The 23,263-nt window shown below is 36.7% G+C and overlaps 1 protein-coding gene across 1 annotated transcript in view; it reads right to left on the reverse strand.

Moving 5' to 3' along the window:
* The window catches only part of LOC121390269, a 132,907-nt gene that overhangs the window by 88,310 nt on the left and 21,334 nt on the right, over positions 1–23,263 (reverse strand). The window contains exons 2-4 of the mRNA XM_041522051.1: positions 21,668–21,748; positions 14,981–15,055; positions 11,719–11,865 (exon numbers count right to left, since the gene is read on the reverse strand). Of these exons, the coding sequence (XP_041377985.1) occupies positions 11,719–11,865; positions 14,981–15,055; positions 21,668–21,748 (303 nt within the window). The remainder of the gene's footprint in view (positions 1–11,718; positions 11,866–14,980; positions 15,056–21,667; positions 21,749–23,263) is intronic.

The following is a 23,263-nucleotide window of genomic DNA, read 5'->3' on the forward strand; positions in this document are numbered from 1 at the left end:
TTTCTCTGGACGTCTGAATGAGTCCCCTGTCCTTATTTTGCATGCACTGCATACGATTATATTGGGTCAGGATTAAACGACGTTCAAGTGCATATTACATCTTAAAATAATCTCTATTTCACATGAAATGTATAGTGGACACTGTTTTGAATAATACTAATAATAAACAAACAACAAAGTATCGAATGGCTGTTATATTTACTCCCACCCTATCAATGTACAAGTAGTGACTATGTCTGCACTGGGCTATATGGTTTACATGTGACAATCTGCTTAAAATGTATTTTAATTGTGTTATTTTTTATGTGTATTATTAATATGGAATTTATGGACCACCACATATCATTTCCAGTTGTTTGGGGTTGTTTTTCTTGAATATTGGTCATTCACAAGTAATCTGGATGTTCCGCGTCAAAATACATACCGCATCAAAAAGGTTAGAATATTACAGTATTCACATGCAGGCTAAAACTAAAACTAAAAATCTCACTATATATTGAATTTAATGTATATATATTAGGTTATGTCTCTGTAAATAATAACAAGAAAAACATCATTATTTTTACACTACGCGAGATCGTTGCTTATCTGCGTCAAAACCCAAACCACGAGGATATATATATATATATATATTAAAATTTTATCTTCGACTTCATTTTAAAAACTATTTACCTGTTTATCTTGCTACATCCAGACGGAAAGTTCTCACAACAAACATGTACATGCTTTTCATCACGTCGTACAATTACATACAATGTACAATGAACATGCAGTGCTCTGTTCGACAATACAATCATGGTATACACACGCTGTGCCATACCGTACCTGAGACAGGGCAATTTACATTGTATCGCATCACATCACACAAGGAAAGGAATCTTTGTTTGACAACACTCCTAGCTGCACCGTCTTTATAACAGTCGGCTTTTTAAAGTGTCAAATATAATATGCAGGTTCGAAACTGACAGGCAATTAATACTGCTGTTCAAAATACACAATATGTTTTGTTATAATTGCAGTTTAATGAGCAGATTTTGCTGCTTTTCATCTTAAGGCCTAAAACACACTGGGTCTGGGTCTGGGTCTGAGTCTGGGTCTGGGTCTGGTCTGGGTCTGGGTCTGGGTCTGGGTCTGGGTCTGGCGAATATGGTGTATTTTGATGTCTGCATCTTAAGTGCTACATTTTTTCAATATATATTAACTGTGTTCATATCTTAAGATATATTTTGTTCTATATAAACACCAACCATAATTATGAGAATTTTACTTTGATTGATATATATATATATATATATATATATATATATATATATATATATATATATCTTTTCTGTTGATTATTAAAGGGACAGACCCTAGTTTCAACCCGTGAAAATTAACACTACCTTTAGTTAAATCTACAAATCTGTAATACATTTGGATAAAGTTACAATTGACTGAAACTTTGAAATGGTGAAATACCTTCTAAAAAATAGACGAAAACTCTAATCCATAACTGTTACTTCTCAGACACACGTGCGTTTTTAAAAATATGAGAAATGCATTTTGTGATATTAAAAACACTTCGAATATATGGACATGGATAATCTAAACAATAACATCTAAGTAAAGTATGATTTCAGTGATCAAAAACGGCTCTAATAGTAAAAAGTATGCCTTAGTGTTTAAAAACTAGGGTATGTCCCTTTCAGAAAAACATTAACATGAGACTCACACAGGCTACAGCTGCCAGTCCAGCATTTTTCCATTAGCAGCAAGGGATCTTTTATATGCACTATCCAACAGACAGGATAGCACATACCACAGCATTTGATATACCAGTCGTGGTGCACTGGCTGGATCGAGAAATAGCCCAATGGGCCCACTGACGGAAATCGATCCAAAACCGACCACGCACCAAGCGAGTGCTTTACTACTGGGTAAGTACATCCCACCCCCCATTGTACATACAGAAACCGACATTTTAAACAACAAAAATTAGTTAATAGTATGTACTTTTAGTTGTTAAAAATGCTCTGTCAGTCAAAAACATGGTTATCTATAACAGCCACTCATGTCTTATTCCATAACTCCTCCTATTATTAATTCTGAAACAGCTCTGGTCATCAAAATATAATACTTGGCTTTTATGTAAAGTAATCTAAATTTGGTTTCAGATTCCTATGTTACTACATGGGCAACCATCTACTAAAACAACAATAAAAGAGACAGAAGGAAAAAACCCAGAAGATAAATCCTTTCATTCTTTATTTGGACTATCACTTTTCTGTTAATGTTTATTTTCTATGGATTCATGTGGATGCCACATCAATAAAAATTCCTTAGAGTAAATATCACCGGACATAAATAGCAGCAGCTCTGTCGCCTTGGTGGATATGTTATGTATTTTTCTTAGCTATCATGTTCCGAGTAAACCTACTTGTACTCAGCCCACAGAAAACAGAAACCTGGTTTTCAATTATCAATACATTACATGTGTAGATCAGCTGACCCCACATTCTCATGCTAATGCATGGGATTTACAAATAGCCACAGGGCAAATATCTAAGACAAAGAAAATTATAGTAAAAGAAAAAAAGGAGACACACACACACACACACACACATGGACGGACAGGTGGACAGACAGACAGACAGACAGACAGACAGACAGAGACATGGACACACACAGACAGAGAGAGAGAGAGAGAGACAGACAGAGACACAGAGAGAGCGAGACAAAGAGACAGACAGAGAGACAGGCAGATGGACAGACAGACAGATAAAAAAAAACCCAGAGAGACATATATTTATAGAGAGAGAAAAGCAGACATATAGACATGAACAGACACACACAGATATATATAGAGGCAGACAGAGAGACAGACAGAGAGACAGGCACAGACAGATACATAGACAGACAGACACACACACACACACACACACACACACACACACACACAGACAGACAGACAGACAGACAGACAGTGACAGACAGACAGGAAAAGTGACAGAGAAATAGAGACAGACAAACATGCACATAGATAGATATACAGACATATATATAGAGGGGGAGGGAGGGGGTGGGGAGAGAGAGAGAGAGAGAGAGAGAGAGAGAGAGAGAGAGAGAGAGAGAGAGGGAGAGAGAGGGAGGGAGGGAGGGAGGAGGGAGGGAGGCAAACAGAGACTGAGATAGACAGACAGAAAGACAGAGAGGCAGACAGAGGCAAAGAGATAATTGCTGTCGCCACGTGGGTTACTCCTACTGCTAAAGGAATAAAGGTACAACTGAGTATGTTGCAGTAGTTTGCCATGACCTGCTGAAAAACTAGATTTTTATGTTCAAGCGATATCCAGTTACATTGATGTTTTGTTAGAGCATATCGATTTAGTAATGATCGCAGGGCTCGAAATAGCAAGTAAAACATGGCCTGCTGGGTTTGGGGTTTTTAAATAGCTGGTCGAAAGAAATATGCACTGCTAAAACAAAATATGACATGCTGAAAATAAGACAACACGGGGTGAGGGGATGGTTTGGGATAGTAAGGAACGAAGAAAATGTTTTATTTAACAACACACTCATCACATTTTATTTACAGTTATATGACGTCAGACATATGGTTAAGGACCACACAGATATTGAGAGAGGAAACCCGCTGTCACCACTTCATGGACTACTCTTTTCGATTAACAGCAAGGGATCTTTTATATTCACCATTCTACAGACAGGGTAGTACATACCACAGCCTTTGATATACCAGTCATGGTGCACTGGCTGGAACGAGTTTTGGGACAATACATACAACCGCCTTTAATATACCATAATTTCAAAAGACATATAATCAGGTAAAAGCTGACTGGGAATGACAGGTCTGTGGTATGGATTGCCACAAGAGACAAGAGTCTGTTGCGGTTGGAGAGACAATGATTGGGATGTGGATGTGGATCGACAGTGAAAGAAGTTGAAAGATAGGAGTTGCCAGATCAGGAAGAAATGAGATGGAATTCAAAGAAGTAGATGGAAAGGGGGCAGTGGAATAAAAAAAATAAAAGAAAGAAAGAAAGAAAGAAAGAAATGTTTTATTTAACGACGCACTCATCACATTTTATTTACGGTTATATGGCGTCAGACATATGGTTAAGGACCACACAGATTTTGAGAGAAAACGCGCTGTCGCCACTACATGGGCTACTCTTCCGATTAGCAGCAAGGGATATTTTATTTGCGCTTCCCACAGGCAGGATAGCACAAACCATGGCCTTTGTTGAACCAGTTACACCTACCCATTGAGCCTTGCGGAGCACTCACTCAGGGTTTAGAGTCGGTATCTGGATTAAAAATCCCATGCCTCGACTGGGATCCGAACCCAGTACCTAGCAGCCTGTAGACCATGGCCTGCCACGACGCCACCGAGGCCGGTAAATTAAAAGAAGAAGAAGGAGAAAAGGAAGAAAGATTTGCTGGCTATGTTACAAAAGAAAACATTTGTTTCTTTCCTGTGTATCGTTAACACACAAAAAATGGAAGTTAATTACACAGCAACACCCACCCCCATCATGACCACACACACACACACACACACCATGTGCTCAATTCTAGACAAGCACTAAAAGCAGACATGCACATGAAACCTAGTACAGTACTGTACTGCACCTGCATGTACTGTTATCACAGACATGGATAATTCTGCTGATGTAGATAACCAGTATAAATGTACACTAATAACTCTGGTGTCTACCACAAACAGCATGTCAAGGTGATGTAAGATCTATTCTGTCTGACCCACAAACAGTACATAACAATACAGGTGTCTGGTGCAGAAGTCAGGATTTACCTCAGTTGGTTGAGACCTCGCTTGATGTTCTTGCGTTGCCGGATCAAATCATCTTGGTGGATCCATTCAACTGATTTTTTTTTTTTTTTATCATTACAACTAGTGCACCACAACTGGTTAAAGGCTGTGGTATGTGTTTTTCTGTCTGTGGGAAAATGTAAATAAAAGATACCTTGCTGCATTATAAAAAATGTAGCTAGTTTCCTCTGATGACTGTCAGACTACTAATGGAAAAATGTAGCAGGTTTCATCTCTAAGGCAACATGTCAAAATTACCAAATGTTTGACATCCATTATCCAATGATTAATCAATCAATGTGCTCTAGTGGTGTTGTTAAACAAAACAAACCTTTTTGGATCTATAGCTACTGTGTATTGTAATTAATACAAATAGATAAGGCTAGAGCACATTGATTTATTAATCACCGGCTGTCGGATGTCAAACATACGGTCATTCTGACATAGTCTTAGAGAGGAAAAATGCTACATTTTTCTATTAGTGGCAAGGGATCTTTTATATGCACCATCCCACAGGATAGCACATACCACAGCCTTTGATATACCAGTCATGGTGCACTGGCTAGAGTTATACAGAAAGATAAGTTGTGTGTGTATGTGTGTGTGTGTGTGTGTGTGTGTGTGTGTGTGTGTGTGTGTGTGTAAGTGTGTATTTGTGTTTTTGTGTGTGTGTGGGTATATGAATGAATGGATGGATGGATGGATGGATGGATGGATGGATATGTCAGTGTGTGTGTGTGTGTGTGCGTGTGTGTGTGTGTATGTGTGTGTGTGTATGTATGTGAAAGTGTTACATACATACACACACACACACACACACACTCACTCACACACACACACACACACACACACACACACACATACAAAACAGTGTTTTTAATTACATTTTGGCTAAAAACAAAATCGCTGAAATTTTAAAGAGATTTCTACAGATTGTATGCACCTCTTTGCAATTACAGTAATGTTTTCAATGCAGAGTTTATAAAGTTTTATAAACAGAAGTTGTGCATACATGTGTAATATAACAATGTAATTTCCATTAACAAAAGTTCAAAGCCTGAGGCACAATAAAGGAGATACACGTACCAAGATGACTAAACAATTTTCTAACATAAAAATAATATATACAATAATACATAAAAAAACACGTGTACCCTCTTATCACAATGTCATTTACATACAAACAGATTAATATCACACACTATTATTAAAATTGAAATTGAAATTGAAATTGAAAAATTGAAAATTGAAAATTGAAAATTGAAATTGAAATTGAAATTGAAATTGAAATTAAAATTAATTTTTTTTTTTTTTAAACATCAGACATTACCTTTCTCCTAACGACAGCTGGAGAATAATCCATTAAAACGTTACTCGGTATATTGTCGCAGTACAATAACCTGGTTTTCCCTGCATCCAGCTAATACTCTTTTGTATTTGCGTTTAGATCTCCCACTGTGAAATGGGTATTAATTGGTATCGCATCAGTCCTGGATGTGCAGGTAAATACCAACAGGTCACAGCACTTAAGACCCAGATCTTAATCTGTACTATGTATGTACAGGTATATATATCTCTGTCTGTATATGTCACAGTGACCCTAAAGACGTTCTGTGACTAAAATATATAAGCCTGTACCCTCCGTCAAATCAATAGCATTACTGACCTTCATGTTAAAACTGGACACTAATGGATTGGTAACATGAAACAATTAAGATTACATCATTCCAAGCAAAAAATAACAAGAGTCGTGAACAGCTTCAAGCTAAAAGGAAAAAAAAATAAAGTAGAAGAAAAAAACCTTCAGTCATTTTGTGATGTCTTTATCTAATCTATATACCTGTCAATTATGTCACAGCATTAAGGTAAAGAGAAGGAGTAAATTAATTAGGAAATGATGTTTCAGATGGACAGGATATTAAAGTACAGGGTCTCTTGGGATCACGGTAAGGGCTAAGAATGTCCTTCAGATCAACATGTGACAAAAACTTAAGCTGCCTTTGGGGAAACAAAAAGAAAGAAAGGAATGTTTTAGTTAACAAAAAGTGGATATTAACGTACAGGGTCTCTTGGGATCACGGTAAGGGCTAAGAATGTTCTTCAGATCAACATGTGACAAAAACTTAAGCTGCCTTTGGGGAAACAAAAAGAAAGAAAGGAATGTTTTAGTTAACAAAATGTTTTTGTTTTTTTGTTTAACGACACCGCTAGAGCACATTAATCATCGGCTATTGGATGTCAAACATTTGGTCATTCTGGCACGTACGCCATATAACCGTAAATAAAATGTGTTGAGTGTGTCGTTAAATAAAGTATTTCCTTCCTTTCCTTCTGACACGTATTCATCAGAGGAAACTCCTAATTAATGCAGCAAGGGATCTTTTATATACACTTTCTCACAGACAGGAAAGCACATACTGTGGCCTTTGACCAGTTGTGGTGCACTGGTTGAAACGAGAAAAAAAAAATCCAATCAGTTGAATGGATCCACCGAGGTGGTTCGATCCTGCAACGTCAGCACCTCAAACGAGCACTCAACCGACTGAGCTAAATCCCAGCCCAATTTTAGTTAACAATTAATATAATGCACTCAATACAGTTATTCAGATTCAGAGATATGGTTACAGAACACAGAGATAATTAGAGAGGAAACCCACTGCTCCCATTCAATAGGCTGTATTCTTATTAATTAACAGCAAGGAATCTTTTATATGCTACCAACTCCAAACCCTGAGTGAGTACTCCGCAAGGCTCAATGGGTAGGTGTAAACCACTTGCACAGACCAGTGATTCATAACTGGTTAACAAAGGCCATGGTTTGTGACATCCTTCCTGTGGGAAGCACAAATAAAAGATCCCTTGCTGCCTATCATAAAAGAGTAGCCTATGTGGCAACAGTGGGTTTCTTCTAAAAAAAAAAAAGTGTCAGAATGACCATATGTTTGACGTCCAATAGCCGATGATAAGATTAAAAATAAAAGAAACTTTACTTTTTTACTTTTATATGCAGCATCCCAGTCAGGATAGTACTTACCATGGCCTTTGAGCAGGACATATCCCTAGGGTATTGCGACTGCCTACTGGGCTATTTCTCGTTCCAGCCAGTGCATGACGACTGGTATATCAAAATCTATGGTATGTGCTATTCTGTCTGGGATGCTGCATATGAAAGATCCCTGGTTACTAACGGAAAAAAGTAGCAGGTTCTCTAAGACTATATGTAAAATATTACCAGATATTTGACATCCAATAGCCAATGATTAATAAATAAAGGACCTCTATAGAGGTGTCGTTAAACAAAATAAACTTCAACTGTGGTATGTACTGCCCTGGTTTTGAAAAAGTACATGTTACAGATCCCTTTCTTTTCCACATACTAGTGCAAAACATTTGACTGTTATTATGTTTTTAATGTTAAATTACACATATGTTAAATTACACATATGTTAAAATTACACATATGTTAAAATTATTGCTTAAATTATAAATTTCGACAAATTCATCGTAAAATCTAATTGTCCTGGGCCCTGTTCCACGTAGTTATCTTAGCCCTAAGATCACCTTAAGTGTATTTCGACTATATACACTTAAGGTGATCTTAGCGCTAAGATCACTTTGTGGAACGAAGCCCTGGGTATAAACCAGGGTATATTCATTATCTTTGAAAATAGGAAATGGTTTATTTAACGACGCACTCAACACATTTTATTTACAGTTATATGGTGTCGTATTGAAATGAATGAATGAACAAACTAAATCACACACACACACATAAAATGAACTTAAGATAGAGCAGGATATTAGGAAGACTGTAGTTCCCCTCAGGATATATGGAAAAACTGAAGTGTCCTTAGGGACACTGGGATATAACTTGGCTCATAGTCTGACATGATTCAACTGCTCGTCTCAAGGGAATCGTGGTCAGCTATAATGTGGAGGATTACTGGCACCTGTAGCTACTTAAATAAACAAATTATTGTTCATGAATAACAATAGGATGCAAGTTGCCAAAAAGTCAAAGGACAGGAGCACAATGATAGTCTCAGGGGACCATGTCGTGGCCCTCTTCCAAAAATATTTTAAATTTGGTCTAAAATGCCTCTCGGCAACAGAATTCTAGCAAATATTTTAAAATATAGGGTTTGAATGGAGGAACAGGCAAAGATATTTTTGCCATCCAGTTTAAAAGTTAAAAAAAAAATATTCTTTTTTTTAACAACACCACTACAACACAATATTAATCATCATTTATTGGATGTCAAACATTTGGCAATTTTGACATATAGTATTAGAAATGAAACCTGCTACAAGTTTTCATTAGAAGCAAGGGATCTTTTATATGCACCATTCCACAGGCAAGATAGCACATACCACAGTCGTGGTGTACTGGTTACAACAAGAAATAGCCCAGTGGGCTCACCAATGGGGATCAATCCCAAACCAACCGTGCATCAAGCAACCGCTTTATCAACGGGCTACGTACATCCCGCCCCACGCCATGTCCTAGACCAGTGAATAAACAGCCAATAATTACATTATGTAATCAACTGTGTAGTTTCCTCAAGTAAATTAAGCTCTTGCTATTTATTGATTAATGTATTAGTTCAGGTGAATGCCAGGGTGTGCACACACACACACACACACATGCACGTACACACACACACACACCCACACGCACGCACACACACACACACGCGCACACATCCTCGTACACACACACATCCTCGTACACACACACACACACGCACGCACACACACACACACTTATGCTCCCCTGTGCATGCTGTAACCTCACCGTGGTGCAGGGGTGTAACATTCTCTTTGAGAATGGCCAATACAGCACAAATTGAAATTTTGAGTAAAAGTCAGTATCGATCTATCTGTGATATTTGTATTCTTGTACAGTTCTTTACACTGTTTTTATTTAAATCTTGAATTTATATATTTATGTTGATCATCGATCACCTTATTTGTTGTCATTACCATAGTTTGACACCCAATAGCCGATGTATTTTGCGTTCTGGGGTGTCGTTAAACATTCATTCGTTCATACATGCACATACATGCACACACATACACACACTTCTTCAAATATCTGTAACATTTTCAGTCTGTCTACAATGATTGATAAAACTATCTTTAAGGCAGTCATCTTTTGTCAATTACAAATTCAACATGTCAGACCATTACAAAGAGTCTGAAACAGAATATCTTCATAAATCACCATGATGTTCTACTCCTGAGGAAAGAAATTGTTAAGTAATGTAGTCTGGCAATAGAGGTGTACTGTTATCGTTTGTACAGCCTCGTGTTTCAGTCGGGGAATGTGGTTACAAATTCTTGGTGTCTTTCTCTACCATGCAGTAATAACTTATGATTACGACTTCACTATTTTTAGAGCACCACAATATTTTTGGTCAGTCTTTGTCAGGAAATTACGGTAAGGCAAGTGATCACTACCGTACCACTTTTCTCCAAACTAGCCTAGAAAGTTTCAGGAGATCTGCAACTTGATCACCTAGCAATAAAATGTTTAATTAATTTCCTATGAAACTTCATGACCGGCCTTGGTGGTGCAGTGGTTAAGCCACCACCAAACTACAGGCTGGTAGGCACAGGGTTCGCAGCCCGGTACTGGCTCCCACCCAGAATGAGTTCTTAAGTGCTCAGTGGGTAGGTGTAAGACCACTATACACCCTCTTCTCTCTCACTAACCACTAACCAACTAACAACTAACCCACTGTCCCAGACAAGACTGCCCAGATAGCTGAGGTGTGTGCCCAGGACAGTGTGCTTGAACCTTAATTGGAAATTAGCACGAAAATAAGTTGAAATGAAATGAAACTTCATGTGATTGCTCGCCTAGCACCATTTCAGGAGAATTGATCTTCAACTCACCTTCATTTTGCTTATGGCAAAGACTGTTGGTTGCTTTTCACTGGTTAATAACCGAGTGCTCCAAAAACATTAATCCCTGCAACCCCAAGCATGTGATTTACTACAGCCCTCGAAAATCGAGGTGGCAATCAGCAGTGAGCTGCTGCTGCAAAACGCTGTTGGAAAATTGATCTGCATCAGCATTTTTATCATTATAGGAATCTGTCGTCCAATAAAAGGGGTGGGACAATGGCTGCATGCAGCAAAACCTCTTACAAAAATTGTGAATGCATTTTAGTCATCATGGGGTATTTACATTAAATCATTTTCTGGAGTCTGAGGTGGACTGTAAGCTCTTACAACCTCATTTCCAGCACTGCACTTATACACAAAAAATTCACGAAAGGGAAACCACTCTTCATGCCTTAAACCATAAAGACCTTATATATAATTGATCAAGAACCAGCCTCGGTGGCATCGTGGTTAAGCCATCGGACGTAAAGCTGGTAGGTACAGGGATCGCAGCCCGGTACCGGCTCTCACCCAGAGCGAGTGTTTTAACGACTCAATGGGTATGTGTAAGACCACTACACCCTCCGATCTCTCACTAACCACTAACAACTAAACCACTGTCCTGGACAGACAACCCAGATAGCTGAGGTGTGTGCCCAGGACAGCGTGCTTGAACCTTAAGTGGATATAAGCACGAAAACAATTGAAAAGAAAGAAAGAAATGATCAGGAAACATGTCCAGTAGTATTACCGAGAACAGAAAAACACACAGACATGAAGGACATACAGAAACATATGGAAGAACAGAGACAAAACCTAGTCCCCTCCAGTTGGACCGGTAGGCAACTACTAATTTTATAAAACATTACTGCATGCAAAATCCATCTTAGGATGACCATAAAAGCATCTGAATATACCTGAAATCAGAAATGTCAGTATATTGTTTATTGGGTACGTTCATCAGAGTGGAATGGATCGAGATAACACGCCACACTCACCTTCTCCGGTGTCTTCGTGATGAACGCGTGACAGAACTGGATGTCCGTCTCGCCCTCGGGTTCACGGGCCATGAACGAGAACTGACGGGCCTCGGGGTCACAGGTCGCGTAAGATATCCGCTTGAGGGCGTGGGCCATGTACACAGTCTGGAAAGAGAATGTTAAAACATTGTTTTGTTTAATGCATGACACCACTAGAGCACATTGATTTATTAATCATCATTTATTAAACATTTGGAATTTCTGGCCCCTCAAATGGTACGGCACCCGTACAGGTAGTACTAAACCAAATAACTTCCGGCTGGGTCAAAGTTCGAGGTGCACCCAACTTTTGATAGAGAAGTGAACACCACAAGTCCTGTGATTGGTTATAAATGTGAGTGTGTTGGTTGTAAAAAATAATAGTTTCATCTGGGTAAAAAAAATGTGCAATTTTATTTCATCTAGTACCAATGTGTCAAGTAGCCTTGTGCTTGAAACATGTATGGGGTACCTGTAAAAAAAAGTACTCGAATTTTCTGCGAAACTAGGGTAGTCATAGAGGCTACCCGTTATTTCAGAAACGAGCAGCTTTACCCCCATTTTTTTCTGATTCACTTTAAGTGTAAGGGTAGGAGTTTTAGCCACATATGTTACTATTGTCATTTATGGGATTTGATTTGGTAGTATACACCCTATAGCACATATTCAGTGCATAATAAAAAATATTATGATTTTGTCATTTTATTTAATTAAACTATACTGGTTGATTAATTAGCCATCTCTCGATCATGGAAGTTCACAATGACCTTGACCTTGACCTTGACAATAATCTCTGTACATGGCTCTGAATGGAGTTTGAATCAAAGTTAGCACTGAAGAAAAGTTGGTTTTGGCCTATAATTCATACTGTAAAGATTTCAATAATTTCATTTTACATGGTATTTGACTTGCCATATACAACTGCTCTTAAATATGGTATTATATATAGGCAACCTGAACTAAGATTTTAATAGCAATTTATTTTTATATTAAAAATAGCATGTGCCAATAGTGGGTTAATGTCTTTAGTTTCCATTAACATTGTTAATTTTTTATGTATGAAATTCTGAAAACTCAAATTTGTAAAGAAGTTGATTTTTATTGTCATTTTGACATATTTATAGGGTGCTAAGTTATATTTTAGACAAATTTGTAGTTTTATGCAAAATTTAAAGTAAATTTGAAGAAAAACTTTACCAAAAACATAATTAAATTCGTTGCACTATTGTGCCTTCTGTTTTTATTTGTACATAACAATAAGGTTGTTAAACATATACTTAGATCTCCAGATCATTTTTTTTTCTTAATAATCACTTAGTTAGCTCTCATGAAAAGCATTTTGAGTTTATACTAGATTCAGAACCAATTTTTTTCAGATTTGATTATCTGCCTTGGATTAAGTTGATAATTTATTTTATTGTTAAAGCTGTATTACCTAATGTTACTAGCAAAATAAAATGCTGGATTACAGATTGTAGGAATACATCTAATGTACATATTGTATTCATCCGGATTAGAAAATAATGCAAGAAAATAGATGTTCGGGTAATTTTGTCATTTAAAAATAGTTTTTTTCAGTAATTAATCAAAAATAAATGTGTTAAAGCTGCATGATTATTCCAGATATCACAACTATTAAAACCTCCAACTACAGTAGGCTATAAATAAAATAGTCAGGAATATTGGTGGCTGCCAATAGTTTTGATGGTTCATTATGAAAATCAGCATGGCCGATGGATTTGAAATTCCCACACCTGGTAACTTGAAGACACCCACACCCAGCATACTGGATTTCCTCCCAACACTAATGTCCAGGACATTAAGTCATTACTTCATACAGGTACAGTCATGTTTGTGTTTCCTTCCTCAGACAGTGTATTTTTTTTAATACTGATATTTCTTTGATGTGCCTGTTAAGGTCTTCATAATCTAGGGGTCAATCAAGTGCATGTGTTTTAATGGAATTCTTTAAAGGGGTAGAGGTACTCTGACTATCTTTGTTGTCTCTACATATATACCTGAGTACACACACCCAACTGAAAGTAAATATCTTCAGGAGTTTCATTTTAAAACATTTTGTTGTTTAATATGACATATTGCATTTGTACAAAACTATATGCAATATATATGCTTTTTGAGGTGTACATTATATTAGGTTGCACTGTAGAAACAACAGTTTCAGTGAGGTTGTCAGTTTATGTCAGAATACACCAGATCCTGGTTGTCATAAAGACACATAGCTGGACACTTTTTGAAAAATGTATGTTATCAGTATAGGTAGTACTAAACCAAATAACTTCCGGCTGGGTCAAAGTTCGAGGTGCACCCAACTTTTGATAGAGAAGTGAACACCACAAGTCCTGTGATTGGTTATAAATGTGAGTGTATTGGTTATAAAAAATAATAGTTTCATCTGGGTAAAAAAAAATTGCAATTTTATTTCATCTAGTACCAATGTGTCAAGTAGCCTTGTGCTTGAAACATGTATGGGGTACCTGTAAAAAAAAGTACTCGAATTTTGTGCGAAACTAGGGTAGTCATAGACGCTACCCGTTATCTCAGAAACGAGCAGCTTGACCCCCATTTTTTTCTGATTCACTTTAAGTGTAAGGGGTGGTAGTATTTATATCCGTGGCGTTTATGTCGGTTGATACGTTGCAGGTAGGAGTTTTAGCCACATATGTTACTATTGTCGTCTATGGGATTTGATTTGGTAGTATACACCCTACAATTTCCAAGATCATCGTACGAGTATCTTATGATCTTCATGCAAGTCCCTCACGAGCCCCATACATGTGTAAAAATCATATGGGTATCTCACGGCTTCCGTCCGACTGCCGTGTCAAAAATTAGTAAACTGCCATGAAATTCAAACTTATCTGTAAAGTTTTGAATATGATAAAGGTATACACAATATTTGAGCTCTATATCTTGAGGCATTGCAAAAAAAAGTCTGGAAAACTTTATGTGGGAGAAACACACAGACAGACAGACAGACAGACAGACAGCAGGATGGAGACAAAACCTACACACACATGTATTTATACAAAGAGTGATCTCTAACATGCATGTGTGTGTAAGAAATATATATTTATGTATTTAGTGGCATAACAAAATTCATATACCGGAAAAGAGAATGTATAATAGACATGTATATGGTATATGTATGTTTGATAAAAATCCACATATTGTTTTTTTTAAAAGGTTTATAAACAGATGACGTATATATAATATAACTTACAGTTCCATCACTGCTGCAAACTTTTATACCAGCCATTGAAATAACCAAGCTAACACGCTTCCTCTTCTGAGAATCCTGAAAGAGAAAATGTTACGGTCTGTTTTGTTTAACACCACCACTAGAGCACATTGATATACTAATTATCGGCTAATGGATTTCAAACATTTGCTAATTTTGACATAAGTTCTAGAGAGGAAACCCGTTACATTTTTCCATTAGTAGCAAGGGATCTTTTATATGTACTTTCCCATGGCACAGACAGGAAGGCACACACCACGCCTTTGACCAGTTGTGGTGCACTGGTTGGAATAAAAAAAAAAAGCACCCAAATCAGCTGAATGGATCCACTGAGGTGGTTCGATCTTGCGATCCTCAAGTGAGCACTCAACCAAGTGAGCTAAATCCCCACCCACCCACCCCCATCAGTTTACGGTCCAAACACAATGACGTTTGAATCCAGTACCCACTAACCTTTTAACACTAGTCCATCATAATCTTTTACCTATGATTAGCTTTTTTTTTATAGCAAAAACAAAACAAAGAAAACAACAGGCCATTTTATTAGTCAGTCGATCAATGGGTCCAACACTGCATCTTAAAAGCTTGGACGAATTGTTTTGCTAAATTCCATGGTAACCGTTCCACTGAAATGTATCTTTATAATGGCAATTCCACAGGAAACCTAAAACAGTAGAGTTTCTCGGTCAGTAATTAGTTATTTCTGAAATACTGTCATCAACATGGCAGGTATTGTCAAAATTAATTTCTTTCTTAGAATATTTCCAGTAATTCAATAACTGACTGAGTTACCTAGATTTAACAGATGGAAAAGAGTTGAAGTTGTCGAGTATTTCGTTAATTAGTGTTAAACAGGAAAAACCTTTTGTGTTAATTACAAAGATTTATTTCCAATTTCTAGGCAAGAAACAACATAAACAGAATTATATTACATGTAACAGGTATAGAATTTGTGATTTTTTTTTTATATATATATATATATCAGTTTCTATTGACAGAATATGATGACAGATAAAGCAATCATATCCGTATAGTAGCAGGATATAACTTCTGACATCACACATGTCAAGTCACATGCATAGCTACATCACAAAATCAATCATTTGACCTCTAAGTCATCGTTCAATGTAGCTGAAATAACAGAAATAATAGCTTTACCCCTTAATTTTCTTTGTTTGCAGGATAAAGATAATAACTAGTTAATGACGTCGGATATCGGCTTTATCCTCTATATATATATATATATATATATATATATATGGGTTCTCTCTCCATCCCTCTTCTCTCTCTTTCACTCTCTCTCTCTCTCTCTTCCTCTCCCATGTCTCTCTCCCTCCCTCTCCACTCTCCATCTCTCAAAGTCTGTCTCTCCCTCCTCTCCCCTCTCTGTCCCTCTCTCCTCTCCATCCTCCTCCCTTCTGTCTCTCACTCTTCTGTCTCTCCCTCTTCCCTCTCCATAGATCCCTCTCTTCTCGCTGTCTCTTTCCCTCCATCCATCTCTCCTCTCTGTCTCTATATCTCCCTCTTCCACACTTTCTCTATCTCGATCCCTCCTAGAGCTCTGTCTGTCTCTCTATCTCTCTCTCTCTGTCTCTGTCTCACTCACTCACTCACCCACCCACCCATACACCCTCCCTCTCCCTCCCTCTCTCTCTCTCTCTCTCTCTCTCTCTCTCTCTCTCTCTCTCTCTCTCTCTCTCTCTCTCTCTCTCTCTCTCTCTCTCTCTCTCTCTCTCTCTCTCTCTCTCTCTCTCTCTCTCTCTCTCTCTCTGTCTGTCTCATCTCAAGTGTCAAATTAATCACATTTATACGTTAGACACTGAATGTGCTGATGTGTCTATAAATTGTTTTTAAACGATATTCTCTTGTCCTTTAAACTAAGTGCTGATTAAACAATATTCTTAGATCCCGGGAAGAAAGTGTCGAAGAAAGAAATAAATTAAACCCATAAATAATACTATTCTGTTCTGTATCTGGCTTTAAAGCGCTGTACTTCTGCGGAGGCAAAAGGCATGCACGTTCTGTTTGCCGTTGACATTTGCTCTGTGACAACTAAATAACGGTTCTCTTTAACATCAACATTTGATTTCAAACGTCTCACAATGGCAGGCAGTGTCAGAAGCTGTTGGGTTTTTTTTCCTCCTATTTACATTGGTTACATCACCGAAGTGCTTGAATGAAACAAGCTCGACCCCACTTAGACAGCAGAGGAATGACAAAACTACAAATATGATATAGCAAAGACCCACCTACACATACATAAAATTATATATACATCTACCATGTTGTATGACAGATTCTTTGTTTTTTTTTTGGGGGGGGGGGTTTAAATAGTAATTTTTGTCATTACCCATACTTTGTGACCGGTACATACAGTGTTTGAGAAAGACACTTGCTCTCACCGAAACTTTGGCTCATGCCCTATGTATTATAGTAATACAGTCAAAGGGACATATACCCTAGTTTTTAAACACTAAGGCGTATTTTTTACTATTAGAACCATTTTTGATAACCAAAATCCTACTTTACTTAGATTTTATTGTTTAGATTATCCATTTCTGTACATTCGAAGTGCTTTTGGCCATGCTGGTGTTTTTAATATCACAAAATACATTCCTCATATTTTTTTAAATGCATTTGCATCTGAGAGGTAACCGTTATGGAGTCAAGTTTTATTTTTAGAGGGTATTTCACCATTTCAAAGTCACAGAGTCATGTTTCACTCAATTGTAACTTTATCCAAATGTGTTACAGGTTTGTAGATCAACTAAACTTAGTGTTACTGTTCATGAGCTGAAACTAGGGTCTGTCCCTTTAATAATTTCCACTAGCACAGACAAAACATTCACTGGCCAAGACCGAGGGCTAGTGGATTTGTCGAACCCTGGTACATCAAAGGCTGTGGTATGTACTGTCCTGTCTATATTGCATTTAGTCAAAGAGAAAAAGAAACGTGACCCCTGACTGGTATGATTACATCAAAGGCTGTGGTACAATGTATGTGCTTTCCTCTTTGTTCAAACGTGCACACAAAAGATCCATTGCTACTAATGGAAAAACGAAGCGGGTTTCCTCTAGAAATTACGTGTCAAATTATCCTATGTTTGATATCTAATATCCAATGATTAATAAATGTGCTCAAGTGGTGTCATTAAACAAAACAAACTTTCCAAAAAAAGATCCTGTGCTACTTTTTAAGAGTACACACCCTATATGATGGCAGTGGGTTTCCTTTCTACACTTCTCAATCAAGAGTTTGAATTAAATAACCATAACTATGTTAAGACATCAAATAGACTGAATTAAATATATATTAAAATGTGCTGAGGTGTTGCTAAACAAAGCTTCATTGCCCATCATTAAAATATATCTAGGATAATAAACAAATTACCAGTTATTATCAAATTTATGTCCCGAGTGAAAAACAAATCATTTGTCACGAGCTTTATTTATTTCCCTGGTACCGATTTTGTTATTCTATTTATTACCTCAGCTAAAAATCGCCTTGTTTTTTTCAATATCCAGCAATGTACATGGGAACATTTTGTTCAGTATCGCATCAAGATTCTCTACACAAATTTCAGAGATCGTTACATAATTTTGAAAAATTAAAAAGTAGTTGCTAATCAATTTTCAATTGACTAGAAATATCACTGATCAAGATTTTGAAATCAAAATGTTCCCTGCATGTGTAATACTCACTGTGTGTGTGTGTATATATATATATATATATATATATATATATATATATATATATATATATATATATATATATATATATATATATATATATATACAGAAATGATGTAAATCACTTTACATACTGTTCTAGTTTACTTTTTAACTTCGTATTCTGTTTACGTTTACAGATAATAATGTTTTTAAAGTTTTAATTATCTGTAATGAATTGCATTAAAATAATCAGTGAAATATCTTAAAATATCAGTGAAATAAAAGTGTCATCAGTCACTCAGTAACGATAACATATTTTAGAGTGAAAATTTTACTGTAAAATGTGTTATCGTCACTGTAGAAAGTGTTATCTTCACTGTAAGAAAGCCGGAACTAATTTGCTGCTGGCATTTTAAAAATAAAGGTAAATTGCCAAAAGGTATATAATAAATAGAAAATTTCATGTTTTTTGTCAAATATGACTTATATCTAATCTCGTGGAGTTTGCAATCATTTCACACTCGTCAAGCGTGACTCGTGAGATATCATTGTAAACTTCACTCAATAACTTGAATAAGATATAAATCATATCTGACGAAAAACATGAAATATCCTCTATCTATTACAAATTTAACAATAAAAACTGACAAGCGTAAATGAAAACTCTTTAAATTACATGATGTCATTGGGTAGGTTTGCCAAAACATGATTACAAAGTCATTAGTTTGTAAGTGCCACACACGATTTAATGGTAACATTTAGTAACATTCAAATATTCTTTTACTTTCCATGCTTTTGTCTTTAGTATTAAAGCAGCATTTTGAAGAATATTGTACCACACTGTATATATCAGGGTGTTTATTATGTTGCAAAATAGGTGGCTATGTACATGGTATTACTTGAAATTTTAGTTTGTGGTGGACTTGATGGGTAAAGTGTATATAAAAAAATGTCCTGCCACCACGTGATATATGTATACTAAATTAAATATATTTTTAACTTTATGGATAATACTTTTTTTATATAGGCCACAAATAACTACTCCTGTCATGTACATGTATTATATCAGATCGGGATCTAAATATATGTATGCCCTGTGGCCTCACTCATGCACAGGCTTTACCATAAAACTATAGTGATATCGTCAGTTGTATGTTTTTTCGTAGTTCATATGCCAGCTCTACTGTGAACAAGTAGTGAAGAGTTTGTTTTGTTGAATGACACCACCTGATCTTGAGCACATTGCTTTATTAATCATTATGTCAAACATTTGATAATTCCGACATACAGTTTTAGAGAGGAAACGTGCTACTTTTTCCATTAGTAGCAAAGGATCTTTTATATATATACACCATCCCAGTCAGGATAGCACATACCACTGCTTTTCATGCATGGGTATTCAGAGAATATGCTATATCCAGCTGTTCTATATTAAATATAGGAAACAAAAGTTTTAAAATATAAAAATGTTTGACAATATACTTGTACTGGACAGGACGCATATTTATAGGTGTTTACAGAGTTATAAATATTGGTCATACGCGAGGGTCATCTGTACACACCTAGTGGTTCAATTCAAATCTTTTGTCATACAGATTATGCAGTCAGTTTAATTAAACACCATCATGCTAGTGAAAACATGATTGTAATTGGTTGCATCCATGTCTTTTCGTGACACCGTAGCCCTAACATTATTACGTATTTTGACGGATATTGTTAACAACCTATAGTCCTTCCCAGCCTCCATGAACATTTTTTTTAAATAATTTCAGGTTGATATGACATATAAGTAAAATAAAGTGTTTTGGGTTTTGGAAATAAAAAAATACAAAAAAATACCCCCCCCCCCCCCCCCCCCCCCCCCCAAAAAAAAAAACCCACAACAATCACAACTATTTGTGTGTGCAATTTTGAAAACAATCAGTTCAGAAATAAATAGCTTGTAGTAAATACAATTTAGTAAGAAAACGACATTCCCTAGTGGAAAGGACTATAGATCAACATACTGATACCATATCGGTGTAATATTTAGCTGACATGCATCCATAAATAATACAATTCAATTTTAATTTGCTCAACGAAAACATACCCTTTTATCGTATTTGCAATCTTTGACTATAGTCATTCCAAAATTTAGTAACGTCCTGCATGAAGATCAAAAACAGTGTTTATTATTTTTGTGACCACTATCTTTTGTTCTTTGTTGCTTTCAGTCGCACTTATCTAGCCAATAGTAGTGATATTTTATTAGTATTAGTTGTTCTTTTTATAAGAAACAAATAAAAATAAATAATTTTGGGTGATAAACTGAATGTACACAGACTTTATGAAAATGAAACTTGATTATCGTGGTACATCTGCTCTTGAGAAAATGACACTGTCTGAAAGTTGTGTAAAAGTCCATAGAAAATGGTTTTAATTAATAAGATGTTAGGACTACGTTCAGTGACAGTGAACAACACAAACGTGTGGCTGAAGTCAGACCTACATGTAACTCCTAGTAAATATGCCCGTAAAAATAAAATCGGAAAAAAAAGGTGATTTGACCAAAAATCACGTCAGTCGGGTTTGTAGAAACATTGACTTAAGTACAATGTACCTTTATCCTTAAATGTCAGATTTCGTTTTCGTCAGTTTGGCGAAACGGGAATTATTTTATTCGCCAGCCAATATTTCCATTAGCCCAGCATGGCAAATTGGCGATCGGCGGCGTGAGACTAGAATTGGTCTATGTGTCCTTTTGCCCTTGATCCCCTCCCTAAAATATCTCTTGGGTCCGCACTTGGTGTTAGGTTTAGATAAACCCGTCTAAACCAAATCACGCCGGGACATAATATTTATCCAATTAATACAGAATCTGCATGGTGTTTATATATGTAGAGGAACACGTTATATAATTCACATCAAATTCGGGATTATGAAACTTGGCCATTTTTGACAGGATTCCGGTTTGTTCAGGGTCTGGTTTAGACAGGTATTACAGTATAACGATCTTACAATCATGCCCTCCAGCTGTTTCTGGACAAAGTCAACCCGGGCCTTCTGATCAGATCCTTGGGCGGAGAACGAACCAATGTACTGAAACGAGAAACAAGTCAAAGTTAACATAAATAACAGAACAAATGTAAATAACAACTTAACAATATAAACACTAACTAGTAATATGTTCCAAGGAATCGATTATAATCGAAACAAGCATTGAAATAAGTCTATGGAGAATGGACCAATGTATTGAAATGAGAAACAAGTCGAATTTAATGTAAAACACATAACAATGTATAAGTAACAAGGAAGGAAGGAAGGAAATGTTTTATTTAATGACGCACTCAACACATTTTATTTACGGTTAAATAGCGTTGGACATATGGTTACGGACAAGACAGATATTGAGAGAGGAAACCTGCTGTCACCACTTCATGGGCTACTCTTTTCGATTAGCAGCAAGGGATCTTTTATATGCACCATCCCATAGACAGGAGAGCACATACCACGGCCTTTGATGTACCAGTTGTGTTGCACTGGCTGGAGCAAGAAATAGCCCAATGGGCTCACTGACGGGCAGACTCTATTAGTCTTGAGTCTAGACTCCAAAAGTTTTATAAGCACCAGGCCAGGTACTTGGTCCTCTAATAACTGAAATCCTTCTTAATCAGTTCACGTAATTGTAACCGATATTGTATAATCAACAGAGGAACAGCTGGTGCAACCGGATTATAACCGAAGATGAATTTAATTCCAATCGATTCCCAACTCTAATTAAAACTCAGAGTTTGGTGGGAATGGGTCCTGGGAACTGAACCTACGTAACCACTGCAGCTACACAGACCTCGCTGTTTAAGGGGAGCCATCAATCCCACTCCCTATCACTCCCTCAAGACTAGTTCAAGGAAAGTAATTTTTGGCTCCCACTTACAAATAGCATGTGAATTTATATGGTATCAATATGGTAATATATCTTAAATGACTCTCCAATTCAGACCTCATCGTTTAAGGGGAGCTATCACTCCCCTGAGACTAATTTCTGTATCCCTTTAGCATGTGAATTTATATGGTATCAGTATGGTAATATCATAAATGGCTCCCTATGTATGATCCAATTTAGGAGAACAATTAATCACTCCCCTCAATAGTTTTTTGTGGTGAGGCCTGGCTAGCTATGCCACTGAGTTCAGTCTGTACAGTCGGTCTAGGATCAATCCCCATCAGTGGACCCATTGGGCTATTTCTCGCTCCAGCCAGTGCACCACGACTGGTATATAACAAGGCCATGGTATGTGCTATCCTGTCTGTGGGATCGTGCATACAAAAGATCCATTGCTGCTAATGAAAAACAAAATGTTGCAGGTGTTCCTGTCTTAGACTATATATACATGTATGTCAGAATGACCAAACGTTTGACATCCAATAGCAGATGATTAATAAATCAATGTGCTCTATAGTGGTGTCATTTAACAAACCAAACTTTTAACTATTGCTTTCTAGGCACCAAATTTCAGACAGGACAGACCCACCAACCCCTGCAATTTTTAATTCTCTACAGCATTTTTTTTTTTTTTTTTGGCCTTAGACTACATTCTTTTCTGTTTTTTTCAA

Source organism: Gigantopelta aegis, chromosome 15 (genome assembly GCF_016097555.1).
Source record: "Gigantopelta aegis isolate Gae_Host chromosome 15, Gae_host_genome, whole genome shotgun sequence".
In the NCBI taxonomy this organism is placed as follows: domain Eukaryota; kingdom Metazoa; phylum Mollusca; class Gastropoda; order Neomphalida; family Peltospiridae; genus Gigantopelta; species Gigantopelta aegis.